Here is a 22559-nt window from a genome sequence, read left to right on the forward strand (position 1 = left end):
AAATGGTGTATTACGACTATTAGCCGTCCTATTACAAGTCGGGTCATCGCACATTAGCAGAGTCTTCCCCGAGCAGCCGATTGTGCAATAGGCCTGAAGACCATCGTCATACACCGCCCCGTATTTGCTGCCAAGCACCCAGAAAGATGCCGAGGGCTATCAGTCACGCTGCACCGTCGTCTTAAGATGTAAAAAATAGATTTGCTCTGTATTCATTTGCTTCCCCCTCCCTCCGTCAAATCAACGGCCTGCTAAGCCCAGGGTTTTCAGTTTAATCTTTGGGGGGAACATTCTGTGTGACAGTTGTTTGTGTTTCTCCCTGATGCACAGCCACCGTTCTTGATTTTAATTCCCTGTGCCTGTACGCCATGTCGTCACTCGGCCCCCCTCCCTCCTTCCCCTAGTCCGTCAGATACTACGTTTGCGCCACAGCTCAGAGAGCCGAGAAGCGGTTCGCGCCTTTTCTTTGAATTCTGGGTTGAGATCCCAATGCCCGGATGATGCAAAACAGTGTCGCGGGCGGTTCTGGGTACATGTCGTCAGGCCCCTCCCCCCTCGTCACAGCAACGCAGACAATAGATTCGCGCCTTTTTACCTGGGTTACCTGTGCAGACAACATATCACGGCAAGCATGGAGCCCGCTCAGCTCAGCTGAGCTCACCATCACCATATGTCCTCTGGGTGCTGGCAGACGTGGGACTGCATTGCTACACAGCAGCAGCTGCTAACTGCCTTTTGGCGGTAGACGGTGTAGCATGAGTGATAGCCATGGGGCTGGCAGCCGTAGGGCTGCATTGCACCAGCCCCTTGCCAGGCGATGGTATATTATGACTGGTATCCGTCGTCATCGTATTGGTGTGGCTGTCAATCATGGCCACCTGGGCAGACATGCTACTGTTTCGATGATGATGGCTACCAGTCGTAATATACTATTTTCTGCCAATTGCCCAGTATTGTCTGCTAAGCACCCAGAAGAGGCCGAGGGCGATGCTGGGTGCTGGCGGACGTGGGGCTGGCAGACGTGGGGCTGCATTGCTACACAGCAGCAGCCCCTTGCCTTTTGGCAGATGATGGTATTTTATGATTGGTATCCGTCATCGTCGTACTGGTATGGCTGTCACTCATGCTGCACCGTCGGCTGCCACCTTAAGATGTAAAAAATAGATTTGTTCTGTATTCATATGCTTCCCCTTCCTCCGTGAAATCAATGGCCTGCTAAGCCCAGGGTTTTCATTTTAATCTTTGGGGGGACCATTCTGTGTGACAGTTGTTTGTGTTTCTCCCTGTTCCTGTACCTGTACGCCATGTCGTCACTCGGCCCTCCCTCCCTCCCGCCCTCCCTCCTTCTCCTGGTCCATCAGATACTACTTTCGCGCCTTTTTTCTGACCAGGCGCCATAGCTAGCACTGGGATCATGGAGCCCGCTCAGATCACCGCGGCAATTATGAGCACTATGAACACCACGCGCATTGTCCTGGAGTATATGCAGAGCCAGGACATGCCAAGGCGAAACCCGGACCAGGCGAGGAGGCGATTGCAGCGCGGCGACGAGAGTGATGAGGAAATTGACATGGACATAGACCTCTCACAAGGCACAGGCACCAGCAATGTGGAAATCATGGTGTCACTGGGGCAGGTTGATGCCGTGGAACGCCGATTCTGGGCCCGGGAAACAAGCACAGACTGGTGGGACCGCATCGTGCTGCAGGTATGGGACGATTCCCAGTGGCTGCGAAACTTTCGCATGCGTAAGGGCACTTTCATGGAACTTTGTGACTTGCTGTCCCCTGCCCTGAAACGCCAGGATACCAAGATGAGAGCAGCCCTCACAGTTGAGAAGCGAGTGGCGATAGCCCTGTGGAAGCTTGCAACGCCAGACAGCTACCGGTCAGTCGGGAATCAATTTGGAGTGGGCAAATCTACAGTGGGGGCTGCTGTGATCCAATTTGCCAGGGCAATGAAAGACCTGGTGATAGCAAGGGTAGTGACTCTGGGCAACGTGCAGTCAATAGTGGATGGTTTTGCTGAAATGGGATTCCCAAACTGTGGCGGGGCCATAGACGGAACCCATATCCCTATCTTGTCACCGGAGCACCAAGCCACCGACTACATAAACCGCAAGGGGTACTTTTCAATGCTGCTGCAAGCCCTGGTGGATCACAAGGGACGTTTCACCAACATCAACGTGGGATGGCCGGGAAAGGTACATGATGCTCGCGTCTTCAGGAACTCTGCTCTGTTTCGAAAGCTGGAGGAAGGGACTTTCTTCCCGGACCAGAAAGTGACCATTGGGGATGTTGAAATGCCTATCGTGATCCTTGGGGACCCAGCCTACCCCTTAATGCCATGGCTCATGAAGCCGTACACAGGCAGCCTGGACAGGAGTCAGGACCTGTTCAACTACAGGCTGAGCAAGTGCCGAATGGTGGTGGAATGTGCATTTGGACGTTTAAAAGCGCGCTGGCGCAGCTTACTGACTCGCTCAGACCTCAGCGAAAAGAATATCCCCATTGTTATTGCTACTTGCTGTGCGCTCCACAATATCTGTGAGAGTAAGGGGGAGACCTTTATGGCGGGGTGGGAGGTTGAGGCAACTCGCCTGGCCGCTGATTACGCGCAGCCAGACACCAGGGCGGTTAGAGGAGCACAGCAGGGCGCGGTGCGCATCAGAGAAGCTTTGAAAACGAGTTTTGTGACTGGCCAGGCTACTGTGTGAAACTTCTGTTTGTTTCTCCTTGATGAACCCTCCAAACCCCCCCCACCGACCCGGTTCACTCTACTTCCCTGTAAACCAACCACCCCACCCCACCCTCCCCTCCCGCTTGCAGAGGCAATAAAGTCATTTTTTTTTAACATTCATGCATTCTTTATTAGTTCCTTACAGAGGTAGGGGGATAATTGCCAAGGTAGCCTGGGATGGGTGGGGGAGGAGGGATGGAAAAGGACACACTGCATTTTAAAACTTTAACTCTTATTGAAGGCCAGCCTTCTGATGCTTGGGCGATCATCTGGGGTGGAGTGACTGGGTGGACGGAGGCCCCCCCACCGTGTTCTTGGGCGTCTGGGTGAGGAGGCTATGGAACTTGGGGAGGAGGGCTGTTGGTTACACAGGGGCTGTAGCGGCGGTCTCTGCTCCTGCTGCCTTTCCTGCAACTCAACCATACGCTCGAGCATATCAGTTTGATGCTCCAGCAGACGGAGCATTGCCTCTTGCCGTCTGTCTGCAAGCTGACGCCACCTATCGTCTTCAGCCCGCCACTTGCTCTGTTCTTCCCGCGATTCAGCCCGCCACCTCTCCTCTCGTTCATATTGGGCTTTTCTCATCTCCGTCATTGACTGCCTCCACGCATTCTGCTGTGCTCTATCAGCCTGGGCGGACATCTGCAGCTCCGTGAACATCTCGTCCCTCGTCCTACGTTTTCTCTTTCTAATGTTCACGAGCCTCTGCGAAGGAGAAACATTTGCAGCTGGCGGAGGAGAAGGGAGAGGTGGTTAAAAAAGACACATTTTAGAGAACAATGGGTACACTCTTTCATTACAAGGTCGCATATTTCGGCTTGCAGGCAGCCATCGTAGGCCACAGTGTTTTGGCTTTTTTAACCTTCTTAACATGCGGGAAAGGTTGCAAACAGCAGCGCATTTCCCATATCAAGGATGAATTGGGTTGTCCATTTAAAATGGGGTTTCAATGTAAAAGGAGTGGCTGCGGTTTCCCGGTTAACATGCGGCACAAACACAAGTAAACCCCCCCGCCCCACACACACACACGATTCTCTGGGATGATCACTTCACCCCTCCCCCCACCGCGTGGTTAACAGCGGGGAACATTTCTGGTCAGAAGAGCAGGAACGGGCGCCTCTGAATGTCCCCTTAATAAAATCACCCCATTTCAACCAGGAGAGCTTTCTGGAGATGTCCCTGGAGGATTTCCGCTCCATCCCCATACACGTTAACAGACTTTTCCAGTAGATGTACTGGCCGCGATTGCCAGGGCAAAGTAATCATTAAACACGCTTGCTTTTTTTTTGTAATGTTTACAAATAGTTACAAAGTTACACTCACCAGAGGTCTCCTGTGTGCCCTGAGGGTCTTGGGTGAGTTCGGGGGTTACTGGTTCCAGGTCCAGGGTCACAAACATATCCTGGCTGTTGGGGAAACCGGTTTCTCCGCTTCCTTGCTGCTGTGAGCTACCTACAGTACCTCCATCGTCATCATCCTCCTCGTTCCCCGAACCGTCTTCCCTGTGTGTTTCTCCAGTGAGAGAGTCATAGCACACGGTTGGGGTAGTGGTGGCTGCACCCCCTAGGATCGCATGCAGCTCCGCGTAGTAGCGGCAAGTTTGCGGCTCTGCCCCGGACCTTCCGTTTGCTTCTCTGGCTTTGTGGTAAGCTTGCCGTAGCTCCTTAATTTTCACGCGGCACTGCTGTGTGTCCCTGTTATGGCCTCGGTCCTTCATGGCCTTGGAGATCTTTTCTAATACTTTTCCATTTCTTTTACTGCTACGGAGTTCAGCTATCACTGCTTCATCTCCCCATATGGCGAGCAGATCTCGTACCTCCCGTTCGGTCCATGCTGGAGCTCTTTTGCGATCCTGGGAGGACTCCATCACGGTTACCTGTGCTGATGAGCTCTGCGGGGTCACCTGTGCTCTCCACGCTGGGCAAACAGGAAATGAAATTCAAACCTTCGCGGGTCTTTTCCTGTCTACCTGGTCAGTGCATCTGAGTTGAGAGTGCTGTCCAGAGCGGTCACAATGAAGCACTGTGGGATAGCTCCCGGAGGCCAATAACGTCGAATTCCGTCCACACTACCCCAATTCCGACCCGCAAAGACCGGTTTTATCGCTAATCCCCTCGTCAGAGGTGGTGTAAAGAAACCGGTTTAAAGGACCCTTTAAGTCGAAAGAAAGGGCTTCGTTGTGTGGACGTGTCCAGGCTTAATTCGGTTTAACGCCGCTAAAGTCGACCTAAACCCGTAGTGTAGACCAGGCCTTATTTGCCAGGGAAAGACTTCCTGTTTAGTCTGAGAGAGAGAGAGACTTAAAGAGGCAGAACACCACCACTTGCTAAATCTTCAGATAAAATTTAGAAATAAAGTTTGTTATACTTGAAACCAGACACATCTAAGATGGAAAACCACGCAGTTGTTTTCACTTTACATCAACTATGAAGCACAGACTGTCACCCAGACTTTTCAGGTTAACTGTTATCTTGAAAGAGATGCAGTTACAAGAGGATCTAAAAATATTACCTTGTAGAGTTTACTGCCTGCTCCTCGAAGGACAGAAGTTTGTATCTGGGAATTGTCAACTCTGGCACGTTTGCCCATTCGGCTACAGTAACAGCTCTTAAAAGAAGAATTGAGTAGACCTAAACTAAATAGACACGACCTTTCATTTCTGTTTTTTCATCAGCTCCCAGAATCCCTGCCAAGATTTCAGGCTGAAGGAATCTTTCAATACACAAGAGAGTCTATCAGTATTCGTGTCCACAGTACAGCATGGACCTATTCAGCACAACTTGTCCATAGTTTTGGAGTGTCAAACAATTAAAAAAAAAATCAGGAATATAAAACAAAAAACAAACAAAAAAAATGTTGTGTGCTGGAATTCACAACCATTTTACTTTGAAGGTCTGCACGGTGTTCTCTGAGGAGCAACATTCAGTCCTAAAAATGTAATAAAATCAGAGCCAAAAAAAAAAAAAGGAACCGTAGAAAATTCACGGGTAAGTAACAGAAGCAGACTCAGATAATTAAATGGAATTGTTGATAACTACTCAACCGTTTATATAAATGGTTCATTATCTAACTGGTTAAGATCTGCAAGTAATTGTTTTGATTGGAGCACATGGACTTTTCAGCATTTGCTCAGCCTTGACCAAGTGCAAGCAAGCGGTGATGCTCGGTGTTTTTAAATGAGTCTCTCTCCTGCCAGCAACTTTATACACTAGAATGAAAACCTCAATTTCTCTTGTGTAAAAATAGTCACCTGAAAAATCAGAGGCTATAAGGTATACTTTCAAAACTCAGCAGTACTCCCACTCTTTGGCCTCCTTTTTACTACAAGACAGACGTGTTCTTAACTCAAGTTAGCAAAAATGCTAGTGACAAGAGTTTGTAGTCTTCACATGAATTAGCAAATGAATGACTACGGTGAAGCCTAGAACATGTGACAACTTCCTAATAACTCTTGCACATCCTGTGCTCTTCATTGCAGCGATACATTGGTCTTCATGGGGTCTTCTACATAACTGGAAAAAAAAATACTGAAGCACAAGTCAAATCATACTGACGCATGGGAGAATTACAGCAGATGCCAAGCCACAGGGGAGTCAGGACAATGGGAAGATATCCCTACTCCAAATATTTAAAATAGAGCAATCCAGTCTCAGTTAAGCAGGAGTACCGAGTCTAAGATTACATATCTACACAGATTATCAAAATCATGTTGCAATGCACAGATCTGGTCTAAGCCCCCCTTCATAATATGCTGCCACAGCACCAGCAGTGCAAATGGAATTCTCTAAGGACACAACTAATGTGTTATCTGTACATAAAGGTAGATATACTTTCTATTCAAGATCACAAACAAATACAGTTTATTGTACAATATTCACTCAGACTCCAAGAAACAAAAAAATAATAAGTTTCCCCATTGTTTTTAAAAAGACACTTACTGCATATATAAATTTTCCCTCCACCCCAGAGGTGGGTGGGTGGGTGTGTGTGAGAGAGAGAAAGGTAACTGTCAACAATTCTCCATATTGACTATGGTGAAGATTGCTTGATATTATCAACTTTCTCTCCCTTGTGGTTTATTTCCCCCCCCCCCCCCCCCCAAACTCCTCAATCCTGAATTGCCTCTTCAGTGGAAGAGACAAGTCTTAAAAGGCCAATTTTAATAACTTCTTCAAAACCCAGTGGTTGTTTGAGCTGCTGGGGGGAGGGGGCATATCCACACTTTGCTGGATAACACCATACCTGAAAAAGGGGTGGGGGGGGGCAAAGCAAAGGTCTGTAAGGAAAGAACATTCCCAATGAGACCAGTGCTGGAGTTCATATGCATCTCCCAAGGCAGTGAGCATTGGTCAGATTTATGCTTGTGCAGAAATCAGAGCAAAGATGGGAGAGGAAGTTGGGGCTTATATTGACCCTGGAGCTGCCTAGAGGCAGTTTGGCCCCAGCTGCTAGTTAGTGCAACTCAAGACTTCCATGGCTTGGGGGCAGTTATGGGGACAGATCACCCTGGCCACACCCCTCCCAAATCCTGAACACCCTCTGGGTACGTCTACACTACCCGCCGGATTGGCGGGTAGTGATCGATCCATCAGGGATCGATTATCGCATCTACTGTAGACACAATAAATCAATCCCTGATCACTCTGCTGTCGACTCCTGCACTCCACCATGGCGAGAGGCAGAAGCGGAGTTGATGGGAGAGTGGCAGTAGTCGACCCTGCACCGTGAGGACACGAGGTAAGTTGACCTAAGATACGCAACTTCAGCTACGAGAATAGCATCGCTGAAGTCGATGTATTGTAGGTCAATTCCTCCCCCTTCCCCCCCCGCCCGTAGACCAGGCCTCTGCGAGTAAGCTCAGTGTCAGCAGGCAGAGCTTAGACCTGGGGGGGGGGGGGGGAAAAGAGGGGGAAAAGAGTGTTTCCCACCTTCCTCTGCAGCATGGGTCACTTGCAGGTTTAAACTGCGTAAATGGTGGATTCTCTGTAACTTGAAGCCATGGTTTGAGGATTTCAGTAACTCAGCCAGAGGTTAGGGGTCTATTACAGGAGTGGATGAGTGAGATTCTGTGGCCTGTGACGTGCAGGAGGATGGACTAGCTGATCATGATGGCCCCTTCCGGTCTAAAAGATTATGAGGGCTTCCTGGTACCAATGAAATCAAGTCCCATCCCTAGTTTCTCATACTCAATCATTGCTGCTGACCACAGTGGTTGACTGGCTTCACAAAATGTCTGTGTTTGTTAACACTGGCTAGGCCATGAGGTCTGGCATACTGCACATCCAGCCTTCACTTCTGCTGTGTAAACAGCTGTCTCCTTATTTACAGGAAAGAGTCTTCTCTTAATCTCCTTCATGTCCCACAATCTCAATTACATGTGTACAATATTTAGGAGAGTGAGCTACACATACATCAATGAACTGTTACTACAAAGCTTAGCAGAAGTCAATGGGAGACGCTGCCTGTCTGGAGAGCAGTTGGTACAGAATTTTCACATAATTCCAGTTGTCTGGAGTCAGCATTTCATACCAGAAGTATGATGGAAAAAAAAATCTCCCTTTCTGGGCTGCTTATTCCTCCCTACGTCAGGCAAAGATTCCATGGACTTCAGCAGGAACTTAGCCCTGGTAGGAATGTTACTCCTTACTTCAGTCAGACATACAATTCCATGTGAATACTGATAAAAGCCCTGCTTCCTAAAGAGCATGTTTGCAGCCTTATTACATTTTAGGTATTGATACAATTTAGTGTCCAAAACTAGATTGGCAGCCAGCACTGGCAGATCCACAGGCTCAGAACATGCAGTTTTGTTGCAGTTCCCAAATCAGACAGCAGAGTAACCTGCTAACATAGAACATCACTTAGCATTGTTCTGAAACATGACCTAATTTCCTGATAGGAGAGGTGTTATAGCTTTGTAGCTGTGGTCCAGTTGTATACGTACCTAGACCCGGATAGCATTAATATAAAAAAAAAAATCCTTGATTTAGTTTTAGTCTAGACTTAACCAAAACAGACCAAAGTCACCATTTCAGATGCATCTTCAGCTCCCATCCCTGCTTGTATTGTAGTAATTTCATGTAAAAGACCACGGTTCTGATGTGTGAAGTTACCATTCCTGTCAGAGCCATGAAGAGTTTATTGACTAATCTATGGCAGTTGTTCATATTTTAAGTCTCAGGCCATTTTGTAAGACAAAAATCCTGCCATGGACCCACTTTTCCCTAAACTCCACTTAGTTCATACAATGGAAATTCTCCAAGTGGAAAGTTTGTGTGGATCACTGATGGTCCAGGGACCATAGTGTGAAAGACACTGGGACACTGTTGGGGGAGGAAGAGTTCAGAAGATTTCTTACTGAATATTGAAGAAAGATTTTAGTGCAGGTGGTCCCATGTAAACTTTGCACTATGAGTACACTATCAACATGTCAGATCTGGAGGACCACACCCAATTTACATACACATACACTTAATAAAAATTTGGGTAAGTATAAGCAAATACTGCACATGCAATTGTTGATGGAGTATTTGAAACTGAGTTCACTATCAAGCGACCCAGACAATGACTAAACTGGATGGGGAGGAAAGCGAACCCTTTAACTCTTTACATGTATCCAAAGGTTGTAAACCCCACAAAGGGAGGGAATTGTTCTGGGTGGTCCAACTTCACTTATATTTGCAGCTTCCTTGATAAAAGGATTAAAAGCTCACTAACAAAAACCTCGGCCTTCCCCGGGAGAGTCACTGGTTTAACTAAAGATATTATGTGGCACTGAGATAATTTTAACTGTGTAGCTTTGTTTTTAGAGCAGTCCCTGAGAAATTGTATCCTCAGTTATGATGAGAAGGCCATTGTGCCATGCCCTTTAGGATTTTTGCGTGCCACCTTTGACCACCACTACCTTCACCATCTCGTTTCAGCAGGATTTCTTTTTCAAAGAAGTAGCTGTGTCCACAGCCTGCAAGTGGCATAGTAGATACAAAAAAAAGTGAAAACTGAACTTGTAGGATCCAAGTATCAGGGGGTAGCCGTGTTAGTCTGTATCTACAAAAACAACATGGAGTCTGGTGGCACCTTAAAGACTAACAGATTTATTTGGGCATAAACTTTCATGGGTAATCCAAAGAAGTGAGGTTTTTACCCATGAAAGCTTATGCCCAAATAAATCTGCTAGTCTTTAAGGTGCCACCAGACTCCTTGTTGTTTTTTGTAGGATCCAAGTCATTTTGGCTCTAAATGAGCCTTCTTGTGTTTTTCATACCTGTTCTAAGACTAAAATGAGGAATACTGCTGTCCAGTCACCCTATTTTCAAATGAAAATTGAGCAAATTGGAAAGAAGGCTTGTTACATTGTGCAGTCTATATGGTTTTATAAAAACATGATAATAAGTGAATATAATGCAACTGCGATATGCTTCGTGCAAAAGGTCTCTTGTGAGGTATCATTAAAAAGCTCATAATCTACTGAATGTGATCATCCTATTTGTAGAAATGTACCACTCTTGTATCTAAAACTAGAAATATAAAACATAACTCTGAGGGCCTATTGTAATTATGTAAAGTGTGGGCCATTAATGATGGTTTGGAATCTTGATGACTCCCATTAACCAGGACCATTGTCTGCAGATGGCTGTGTTTACCTGTTAGTCTTCCTGTATATGTGTGTAATGGCAAGTGGGCAATGAAGTCTTGCAGTGACATGTGATCATGTCACTTGAACTGGAATCCATCTTTAACCTGGTGCTTTTCCAGTGGGGGGATGGGGGGGGGAGAAACCCAGAGGGACAAAGGTTTCCCGCCTTATGCAAAAGATATATAAAGGGCTGGAAGAGAACAAAGGGAGAGAGAGCCATCATGAAGAATCCCCTAGCTATCACCTGAGCTGGAACAAGAGCTGTACCAGGGGAAAGAATTGTGCCCAGGCCTAGAAGGTTTCCAGTCTGAGAAAAACTTACTGAAGCATCTCTGAGGGTGAGATTATCTGTATTTAGTTTGGTTAGGCATAGAATTGCGCATTTTATTTTATTTTGCTTGGTGACTTACTTTGTTCTGTCTGTTACTACTTGGAACCACTTAAATCCTACTGTCTGTATTTAATACAATCACTTTTTATTTAGTAATTTACTCAGCGTATGTATTAATACCTGGGAGAGCAAACAACTGTGCATCTCTCTCTCTATCAGTGTTATAGAGGGAGAACAATTTATGAGTTTGCCCTGCATAAGCTTTATGCAGGGTAAAACGGATTTATTTCGGTTTAGACCCCATTGGGAGTTGGGCATCTGAGTGCTAAAAAACAAGCAAACTTCTGTGAGCTGTTTTCAGGTAAACTAGCAGCTTTGGGGCAAGTGATTCAGACCCTGGGTCTGCGTTGGAGCAGACGGGAGTGTCTGGCTCAGCAAGACAGGGTGCTGGAGTCCTGAACTGGCAGGGAAAACAGGAGCAGAGGTAGTCTTTGCACATCAGGTGGCAGCTCCCAAGGGGGTTTCTGTGATCCAACCAGTCACAAGGCTGTTAAAAATATATCAATCATTAAGACCAAAAAAAAGGGACCATCAAAAGTCAGACCTTCTCGCATGACAAAGGCCATAGAATTTCACCGAGGCCTTGCTGTGAAGCACCTGAGTATAGTCGCGCCGCCAGCGCTGCGAGAGCTCCACCTCTCCGAGGGGAATAGCTTGCAGTGCTGCACGCTCGCAGCACTGATTACACTGGCGCTTTACAGCGCTGTACTGGGGGGGCGGGGGCACGTTTTCACACCCCCGCACGCAGCAAGTTGCAGCGCTGTACAGCGCCAGTGTAGCCAAGGCCCGAGTGATTGAGGCATCTAGCCCAATAACTTATGCTTAAACCAGAGCAGAGCTTTTAAGAGGTATGGGAGTCTGGATCATTAGCCCTTTCTCTGTAATGTTACCCTTTTGTGATTCAAGCACACAGGACTGAAATAATACCAGATCTTTCCAGGTCTGCCACAGACATCCCGTGTGATTGACCTTGCCCAAATCAGTAAGGGTCTATGCCTCATTTCTACGAAAGCTGTAAAAATCCTCATGGGGTGCTGCAGGTTATGTTTGTAGGACACTTAAGGATTCTCAAATATAAAAAAAGTGTTCTAGAAATTCAAGGTGTTCTTGCATACCAAGACACAATGGATCAGCTCTTAGGGGTGTAGAGAGATCATTGGTTCATAGGCTATAAAAGGAAATGAGACGGATTGGTAAAGGTCAGGTATGGTAATAGCCCTGCTTTATTCCTAAAGTAAGATGTTGGATTTGTGACCAGCCATAATTAAAATCCTTACAGCAACCACTCATGAGCAAATGGTGTCTGTTAGATCATCTTCGCCAGTGCCATCACTCACATCAGAGCCCTGAGTAACTGTACATAGAGATGTGGTGGATAAATACTGGTCTAGTTTGTGGGATAATTTCCACCTCATAGAAAGGGACAAAAGAGGAAGGATTTTAGGGGATTCTGTAGTTCACCTGGTTTGGGGCAAAGTTTCTCCTAGGAGATGCTGCTGCCGCCACCACCTCCATTTATCAAGACACAGAGATAATATTTGTCTGGATGCTGTAGTGGCTGCGCAAGGAACTGACACCTTAGGTAGTAAAACCACCCATGAAACTGCTTCCTGGGACTATTCCTATGTACAGTTCATACCTCCAGGATTGTCCAAACTCTGGGATCTCCCTCAGCAACTCTCCCCCTCCCTCCCCACGTCACCCCCCCCCCCCCCCAACAAAATCACAGCCGTCACAGACAGGATAAGTTAGACAATAGGCACTGAATGAGAATATGGGGGCAAAGAGGATTACAAGTTATGTCAGCACTTCCATAAAGATTTTGTAGTGAAACAAACTTGCCCCCTTCAAGGTTAAATAAATAAATAAATAAAATAAATCGGTGGCTCTAACATTTTACCCGGGAGAGTCTGCACAGGTGCAGGAAAGCTTGGAGCTGCTGAAAAGTATGGACCAGTTGGGGGGCTTCCACCAGAAAGCGAATTTTGGGAAGTGGCTAGACTCTGGGAAGCTGCAGCCACAGGCCCTTCATTAACAAAAGGAGCAAGAAAGAGATCTAGTTAATGGGACGTCTGCGGAGCCCATCACAGCATCTCTTACCCGCAGGGTATCAAAAAGGAGGTAAAGTGGAGGTAAAGTGGAGTCACAATACACATTTGGGGAAGGGAGTGTTTCCAAGCCCATACACAATAGCCAGAGAACTTTTCACAAGCAAAACACACACACAAAAACACCCACCAGTCTCAAGCTTCTTGAAGCAGGATCAGAGGAGGTTTCTCCCCCTCCGCCCCCCCTTTCTGGGCTAGGAGAAGGGGATGGGTGAGAAAAACCTTTCAAGCACAAAGCTAGGAGCAGAACTTGCTGCCATGGCCACCCAAAAGTCTCTCCCACTCACTCCAGCTTTGCTGAAAGCTCACATCACCCCCTCCCATTATGTTAGGAACGCCCCCCCCAAAGCCCCTCAGGCTGAAATACAGCCTAAAACAGGAGATTGTTGGAGAATAAAGTAAACAGTGATCTAAATACAAAACACCGCAAATTAGAGACAATAAAAACGTTCCTTTCCTCTACTAGAGCAGCTCTCATTGATTTTTTTTTTTTTATTGAAGGAGATTAGATTTCCTCCTGCAGCCGGTTCAAAGAGAGAAAAGGGTTGAAGGCAAGGAGAAAAAAAAAACCAAAACAAAAACACAACTTTGTAACCCAACACTTCCATGCACGATCAGTCGCCATGCTTAAGATTTTCTCCCCCTTCCTCGTTCTTTGAGCAGACACTGAAACTAGGCCAAAAAAACTTTTCCCTGCCCCTTCTTTTCTTGTAGCCACTAGAGTGAACTGTGCACAAAGAGACCCGCGGAGCTATGTTTTCTTAACTACAATAGCAGGACTAATTAGATCATAGAAGCAAGGCAGTGATACAGTAACAAGTAGCTAAACAACACGACAGAGCGAAGGAGAAAGTTTGCACCTTTAACACTTACCAATCAGACCTCCCACTAGAAAGGCGATGACTTGGAAAATCAGTAAGATCCCTCCAACAATGCACAGCTTTTTAGTGCTCATGTTTTCTATAATTGCCCCAGCCATTTTTGCAGAGATTTCCGCCCCCCCTTCTCTCTCACTGCAAAACTTAAGGCTCTGAAAGTGCTGCAGGGATGGAAAGGAGACAGACTCAGCTCAGATTGCCCAGGCACGCCCGGATCTGGCTCCCCCTCTGCTGAGAGCTGTGATTGTGGCCGGTACTCGGCTGCATGTGGCTGCTTTAAAGGAGCAGGAAAGCGAATCACATGATACCTACCTCCTCCTCTCCACTCCCCACCCCCCCTTTTCCCTCCCTGATCCATTCAGCAGCAGCAGCAGATATTGGTGTCAGTCTCATACAGCAGTGGCAGCCTCTTCAGCTGCGGGAAAAGCCAGAGCTGCCCATTCAAGGGTTGCTTGTTTTGGTTTTTGAATAACACAAACATAGAAGTTGGAGGTAGAAGCGCTAGTCCAGTCCAGTCCAGTCCAGGAATGTCCCCTTGAGAGTGTTCTCCAGGGCCTTGCCCAGTGCAGTTTTAAGGGTGAGGTTTGCACTAGCCTAGTAGTTTTTTTTTTTTTTTTTTTGATAATGCATTACAAACACTAAGTGCTTTCAGTGCTAAGCATTATCCATTGTTTTAATAATATTATGTTCTATTTTAGCACCTTTCAGAAGGAGGATTTCAAAGCACAATGTAGGGTAAATAAAGGATGCCCCAGTGGATAAGGACTTTAACACATCACTGAAATGCAGGTAAAGGTAAAGGACTTAATATGCTGCTGAAACAGTCACCCTGGGGCGAGATGCAGATTTCCTTTAAGGGCAAACATTAACACCACAAATGAATACTATATCCATCTGATACAGCAGGAAGAGTTTAGATGAGACATAATGTGAATTAAGTTGAAATTTAGCCAGGACACCAAAGATCATACACCTACACAAAACAAGTTCTTTAGTGTCTACAAGCAGTCAGGGCAGTTGCAGCTCCAGATAAAGACAGCAGTAAGTTTTCGATGATATTCAGTTTCTTCCCAGTTATGCCACCATTGAATAAAGGCTCTCCCTCTTCCGTGTTCAGGTCCGTCAGATGCTACAAAGCTATATCTCCTCCTCCAATTAGTGATGCTTCAGCCAAAGTACTTTCCTTACTTCAGTTCCTCCAACCACTTAATTATTTTTGTTGCTGTCCTTTGAATTTCCTCCAAATTACAGACAAAGTTTGGAGGTACCCAGAACTGAATGCAGCATTCTAACTGCAATCTCACCAGTGCCACAGAGGGGACTTATCACCAGCTGGTCTCTGACAGTACATTTGCTCACATGTTGCCATATCACAATCTAGAATTAATTCACTCTGTTCACCCCTGCCCTCATTAGTGGTTTCTGGCATTACTGCTTTTCAGTTATTTATGGGATTCCACAGGGACCACTGTTAACCCTGATTATTTAACATCTTGATACTTCTGAGATCTTTAATAAATAGAACATTACCATTTACAGATTAAACTAGATTGGGAGCTGTTGAAAACATCTATGAGAACATAAACAATGCAAAGGGAACAGAAGAGATAGGAATATGGGCAAGGCATATCAAAATGGGAGCCAGCTGGGAAAATGTGCAAACAGCAACCAGTAAGAATAACCTGAAACATATATATATATTCAATGAAACAGAGATAGCTGGGAAGCAGTAATAGCACAAGAGACCAATAGAGGTGATAGTAAAATGAGATAAGTGTTTGCACTGCAATATGGCAGCAAAACCCCCCAAACACCTGTATTCACTTTTCTTTGGGACAAATATCATATCTATGTGAGTCTGAAGAATGAGGCTGTTGGTCATTCAATAATAGAGATAATTAACACCTCAGAACCAGAAAGACAAGAAGTTAGAAAGAATTCAGAGAAGGGCAATAAAACAGACTAAGGGTCTGGATGGACTGATTTGTGAGGAAAAATTAAACTACAAAGAGCTTGGCCAGTGTAGGCTAATTAATTCTTGGCCAATTAGTATGAGGTGATGAGGGGGCACATGTTAACTTTCTATAGGTAGAAATAAAGGTAGGGAGAAGAATTGTTTTGGGTGGTCTAACCAGGGGTAATTTTTCATGTACTTTTATCTTCTTTAACAGAGATTTAGAAATAGTCCATCCATAGGTAAGAATGTGTCCTCCCTTTCAGATGTAGTTGCAGGATCAAGGCTTAAATCACTTCAGCTAAATCCCATCCTTTATACTGTTTTCTTTAACTAATAAGGGAATCTGCTTTCCAACCAACATATTCCCTCATTAAGGGAGCACTGGCACAGGTTCATTATATGAAAAATGATACTGATGCAGATTATTCAGACAGTCTTATGTTAGCAAGAGCAAGTGAAAAAAATAGAAGGGTGGCACTGGAGATCAGCCAATAGTGTAGTGAGGAACTTTGGATTCACTAAGGGTATGTCTACACTACGGGATTAATCCGAATTTATATAATTCGAATTTTGGAAACAGATTGTATAAAGTCGAATGTATGCGGCCACACTAAGCACATTAATTCGGCAGTGTGCGTCCATGTACCAGGGCTAGCGTCGACTTCCGGAGCGTTGCACTGTGGGTAGTTATCCCATAGCTCCCGCAGTCTCCCCCGCCCATTGGAATTCTGGGTTGAGATCCCAGTGCATGATGGGGCAAAAAACATTGTTGCAGGTGGTTCTGGGTACAGCCTCACCCCTCCCTCCATGAAAGCAATGGCAGACAACCATTTCGCGTCTTTTTTCCTGGGTGAACACTGCAGACTCCATACCACGGCAAGCATGGAGCCTGCTCAGCTCAAGACAGCAGTCATGAACATTGTAAACACCTCGCGTGTTCTCGTGCAGTTTATGCTGAGTCAGGACCAGAAAAACGAGGAGAGGAGGAGGCGGCGACGGCAGCGCAGTGACAAGAGTGATGAGGACATGGACACAGAATTCTCTCAAACCGCGGACCCTGGTGCTTTGGAGATCATGTTGTTAATGGGGCAGGTTCTATCTATGGAACGCCGATTCTGGGCCCGGGAAACAAGCACAGACTGGTGGGACAGCATAGTGTTGCAGTTGTCGGACGATTCCTAGTGGCTGCGAAACTTTCGCATGCGTAAGGACACTTTCATGGAACTCTGTGACTTGCTGTCCCCTGCCCTGAAGCGCCAGAATACCAAGATGAGAGCAGCCCTCACAGTTGAGAAGCGAGTGGTGATAGCCCTGTGGAAACTCGCAACACCAGACAGCTACCGGTCAGTCGGGAATCAATTTGGAGTGGGCAACTCTACTGTGGGGGCTGCTGTGATGCAAGTAGCCAAAGCAATCACTGAGCTGCTGCTACGAAAGGTAGTGACTCTTCGAAATGTGCAGGTCATAGTGGATGGCTTTGCTGCAATGGGATTCCCTAACTGTGGTGGGGCGATAGATGGAACCCATAGCCCTATGTTGGCACCGGAGCACCAGGGTACCCAGTACATAAACCGCAAGGGGTACTTTTCAATGGTGCTGCAAGCACTTGTGGATCACAAGGGACGTTTCACCAACATCAACGTGGGATGGCCGGGAAGGGTTCATGACGCTCACGTCTTCAGGAACACTAATCTGTTTAAACGGCTGCAGCAAGGGACTTACTTCCCGGACCAGAAAATAACCGTTGGGGATGTTGAAATGTCAATAGTTATTCTTGGGGATCCAGCCTACCCCTTAATGCCATGGCTCATGAAGCCATACACAGGCAGCCTGGACAGGAGTCAGGAGCTGTTCAACTACAGGCTGAGCAAGTGCAGAATGGTGGTAGAATGTGTATTTGGCCGTTTAAAAGGTCGCTGGCGATCGTTACTGACTCGCTCAGACCTCAGCCAAACTAATATCCCCATTGTTATTGCTGCTTGCTGTGTGTTCCACAATCTCTGTGAAAGTAAGGGGGAGACCTTTATGGCGGGGTGGGAGGCTGAGGCAAATCGCCTGGCTGCTGATTACTCGCAGCCAGACACCAGGGCGATTAGAAGAGCACACCAGGAAGTGCTGCGCATCAGAGAAGCTTTGAAAACCAGTTTCATGACTGGCCAGGCTACAGTGTGAAATGTCTGTCTATTTCTCCTTCATGAAAACCCGCCCCCTTTATTGACTCATTCTCTGTAAGGAACCCACCCTCCCCCTTCCCCCAGCTTACTTTCAAAGGAAATAAAGTCACTATTGTTTAAAAATCATTTATTCTTTATTAATTGATTATAAAAAGAGGGAGAGAACCTGGGTGGGGTTTGGGAGGAGGATTGGCGGGAAGGAAAAGGCTATTAAAAAAAGATTTAAAAAATGACAGCCTTTTCCTTGGGCTGTCCACTGGGGTGGAATGGGAGGGTGTACGGAGCCTCCCCTCCCCCCCCGCCGCGTTCTTACACGTCTGGGTGAGGAGGCTATGGAACATGAGGAGGGGGGTTATACAGGGGCTGTAGCGGCACTCTATCCTGCTGCCGTTCCTGAAGCTCCACTAGATGCCGGAGCATGTCTGTTTGCTCACGCAGCAGACCCAGCGTTGCATCCTGCCTCCTCTGATCTTCCTGCTGCCACCTCTCATCTCGAGCGTCCCTCCTGTCCTCACACTGGTCCCTCCTGTCCTCACGTTGGTCCCTCATGTCCTCACGTTGGTCCCTCCTGCCCTCACGTTCACTGGCTTCTTTCCTATACTTTGAAACCGTGTCCTTCCACTCATTCAGATGAGCTCTTTCACTGTGGGTGGATTCCATGATTTCTGCAAACATCTTGTCTCGCGTCTTCTTTTTCCGACGCCTTATCTGAGATAGCCTTCAGGACGGGGGAGGCTTGAAAAATTTGCAGCTGCGGGAGGGAGGGAAAAAAGGAGAGAATTTTTTAAAAAGATACATTTTGCAGAACAATGCTTATACTCTTTCCCGGTGACCAACACTATTCACATTACATAGCACATGTGATTTCTGTGCAAGGTCGCATTTTGCCTCTTAATATTGAGTGCCTGTGGCTCTGCTGCTAGAGATCACAGACGCAGATCCGGGCAACAGAATTCGGTTTGCATACGGCCATGGTAAGCCATTGTCTTTCGGCTTCTCCGCCCTCCTTTCTCACATACCAAGCAAAGCCCATTGAGTGCTGTGGTTTTCCTGTTAACCTTCAGCAGCAGAAAACAAACTAACCCCCCCCCCCCATCCAATTCTCTGGATGATCGCTTTATCCCTCCCCCCACCGCGTGGCTGGTATCAGGGAAGATCCCTGCAGGAACCAAACTAACATCCCCCACCCCGCCATGAATTCTCTGGGATGATCGCTTTACTCCCCTCCCCCCACCGCGTGGCTGGTATCAGGGAAGATCCCTGCTAGCCAAACACGAAAAGCTCAGGGCCAATTTCCCCCCCGCGCTTGGCTAACTGCAGGGAAGGATTTCTTTTCAGCCATAGGCAAACAGCCCAGTAGGAACAGCCACCTCTGTCCCCTTAATTAAATTCCCGTATTTCAACCAGGTTACCATGAGCGATATCACTCTCCTGAGGATTACACAGCGAGATAAACAACGGATGTTGCTTGAATGCCAGCAAACACCGGGACCATACGCTGCCAGGCTTTGTCATGCAATGATCCCAGATTACTTGCTGCAAGCATGGCGTGGTCAAGTGTCCTACCATGGAGGATGGAATAAGGCTGCACTGCCCAGAAACCTTGTGGCAAGGCTTTTGGAGTACCTCCAGGAGAGCTTCATGGAGACGTCCCTGGAGGATTTCCGCTCCATCCCCAGACACGTTAACAGACTTTTCCAGTAGCTGACTGGCCGCGAATGCATCCCAAGTCCTCAGGGCAAAGTAATCATTAAAAAACGCTTGCTTTTAAAACAAATTTTATATTTTAAAAGGTAAACTCACCTGAGGTCCCTTCCATGGGGTCATGGTCTTGGGTACTGGCTTGGGAGGGTTGGGAAGGTACTTCAGTCAGGCTGAGAAAAAGATCCTGGCTGTTGGGGAGAACAGAGTGCTGTGTGCTCTCCGCAAGCTCGTCCTCCTCCTCCTCCTCCTCTTCCCCGTCCGCAGAATCCTCAGGTGTAGCTGATGAGATTATCCCCGCCTCGGAATCCACCGTCAGAGGTGGGGTAGTGGTGGCAGCCCCCCCTAGAATTGCATGCAGCTCGGCGTAGAAGCGGCATGTCCGCGGCTCTGACCCGGAGTGACCGTTTGCCTCCTTTGTTTTTTGATAGGCTTTGATAGGCTTGTCTGAGCTCCTTGACTTTCACGTGGCACTGATCTGAGTCCCTATTGTGGCCTCTCTCCATCATGCCCTTGGAGATTTTTTCAAAAGTTTTGGCATTTCGTCTTTTCGAACAAAGTTCTGCTAGCACTGAATCCTTTCCCCATATAGCGATCAGATCCACTACCTCCCGTACGGTCCATGCTGGTGCTCTTTTTCGATTATCAGTCTGCATGGTTACCTGTGCTGATGAGCTATCTGTGGTCACCTGTGCTCTCCACGCTGGGCAAATAGGAAATGAAATTCAAATGTTCGCGGGGCTTTTCTTGTCTACCTGGCCAGTGCATCCGAGTTCAGATTGCTGTCCAGAGTGGTCACAATGGTGCACTGTGGGATAGCTGCTGGAAGCCAATACCATCGAATTGCGGCCACACTAACCCTAATTCGAAATGACAATATCGATTTTGGCGCTACTCCGCTCGTCAGGGTGGAGTACAGAAATCGATTTTAAGAGCCCTTTATTTTGAAATAAATGGCTTCGTTGTGTGGACGGGTGCAGGGTTAATTCGATTTAACGCTGCTAAATCCAAATTAAACTCATAGTGTAGACCAGGCCTAAGCATTGGATTGCCTTCTGTGGTGTCCTCCTGGTAAGGATTGTGTGTCAGGCTAACAACCTGTCCATGCAAAAATGCTTTCTGTTATGGAAACAAGCCAGAGAGACAACTGCATCTGTCACAGATTTGCAAATACAATCATCAACTGTGGAGAACCACGATCTGCTGGATATAAGACAAGATAGTACTGGTCAACCAGCAAGTCCAGCTGATGCTAGGATGATGGAGAATCAAAGCTGCAAGGAAGTTCTTCATCTGAAACAAGGTAGCTTCACAGCTGAGATTAAGACAAGAATTGGGTGTTGGAATGTTAGATCACTTTGAAGGACAGAGAGAATGACACAAGTTATCAGAGAAATGAAAATCTTTGGCTTAAGTATACTTGGGCTGATTGAGATGAGGTGGACTAGACAAGGGAAATTATTGTCAGAGGGTGTGATGGCTTTATATTCTGGAAGAGAGGATGACAAATACTGGGAAGGTACAGCCTTATTATTTTGCAAGGAAGCTGCTAAAGCACTGAAGGAATTGGAACCTATAGAGTCAGGAATATTGACTGCTTGCTTTGTGATGAACCATGCAACTCACAATTGTTCAGTACCAACAGACAATAGCAATGAACAGACTATTTCTATGAAAGATTGCAGAGCATCCTTAGAAGATCAATAAATATGACATTGTTTCCTTGTGGGAGATCTAAATGCACAGGGTGGTGATGATAATACTGGATATGAAGCATTATGGGCAGACATGGCACACCAGGACAGACTGACAATAGAGAACATTTTGTTGAACTCTGTGACCTGTGCAATCTTTGCACTGGGGGGTACACTATTTTCACACAAAGACCGACATAAACTGACATGGAGATCAAATGATGGCTTCACCCACAAACAGCTTGACCATATTACTGTTAATAGGTGCTGGAGAAGCTTGCTGTTGAACTCTAGGGTGTATATTAATTCTGATGTCAGAAATGACCACCATCTTGTTATTGAGACAATCAAAAATAAAACTAAAGAAGGTAACTTCATGCAAGGCAGAAGGTATATGTATGTTACCAGAAAGTTAGCAGCTCCACCAGTGCAGGTGTATTTCAACCTGCAGCTTAGCAATAGATAGGTCTGAAGAGTTAAAAGAAACTGATGGAAGTCACAAAAGAACAATGGCAGTTTTTCAAAGAAGTAAGTGTGAATGCAGCCAGAACTACAATGGGGATGAGAAAGTCTCAGAAAGAATGGCTCCAAGTAATTATATGAAGAGAGGAAAGAATTAAAGAAAGCCACAACACTGCCCCAAGAATATGTGGACAAAGACAAGGAAGTTAAAAGATCAGCCAGAAGGGAATGGATGGAAAATTAAGCCAGAGAAGCTGAAGACGTGTACAAGAAAGGGAATTCTAAAAAGCTTTTGCTAGTATCTAAAAAACTCACATGGCAACTCTTGAACCTTGTAGTGGCATTGTGAAGGTTCAAGATGATACAATTTTAACGTCAGACGAAGGACGGAAAGCCCCATTGGCTGGAACATCTCCAGGCTATTCTCAGCCAGTCAGAACCACCCACTGAGATATCTGCAAAATAGCAGACTTACCTGTATGACTAGAAGTAATCGCCATTGAGGCAGTAAATGAGACCATAAACCACCTGAAGAGTGGTAAAGCACCAAACTGTGATAAGATAGATGCTGAAAAGTTAAAAACTGTAGAGGAAGTGATTGTGATTTTCATGTGCAAGTTGTAAAGAATGGTTTGGGAAAAGGAGATTTGTCCTCAAGATTGGAGAAGAGGTGTGTGACGTTATTGGCATGAACTGTGATCAGATAGATCACTGTTGCAACCAAGGTCCTATAATTGCACCAAATCTTGTACAAAGGAGATCAAGTGAGGTGTCTATGAAAACGTTGTAATTTGCTGATTATGATTATGCTGTCTGTAT

At 46.4% G+C, this 22559-nt stretch overlaps 1 protein-coding gene and 1 long non-coding RNA gene across 9 annotated transcripts in view; both read right to left on the reverse strand.

Annotated features, from left to right (window-relative positions):
- The window catches only part of WLS (Wnt ligand secretion mediator), a 68772-nt gene extending 54742 nt beyond the window's left edge, over positions 1-14030 (reverse strand). Inside the window, exon 1 of the mRNA XM_005300117.5 lies at positions 13748-14030. Within this exon, the coding sequence (XP_005300174.1) occupies positions 13748-13853 (106 nt within the window). The 5' untranslated portion in view covers positions 13854-14030. The remainder of the gene's footprint in view (positions 1-13747) is intronic.
- Positions 14031-18044: 4014 nt separating this feature from the next.
- The window catches only part of LOC112059301 (uncharacterized), a 57306-nt gene continuing 52791 nt past the window's right edge, over positions 18045-22559 (reverse strand). For all 8 annotated transcript variants that reach the window (XR_010589652.1, XR_010589650.1, XR_010589647.1 and 5 more), the window contains one exon: positions 18045-18634. This is a non-coding gene — a long non-coding RNA (uncharacterized LOC112059301). The remainder of the gene's footprint in view (positions 18635-22559) is intronic.

Source organism: Chrysemys picta, chromosome 8 (assembly GCF_011386835.1).
Source record: "Chrysemys picta bellii isolate R12L10 chromosome 8, ASM1138683v2, whole genome shotgun sequence".
In the NCBI taxonomy this organism is placed as follows: domain Eukaryota; kingdom Metazoa; phylum Chordata; order Testudines; family Emydidae; genus Chrysemys; species Chrysemys picta.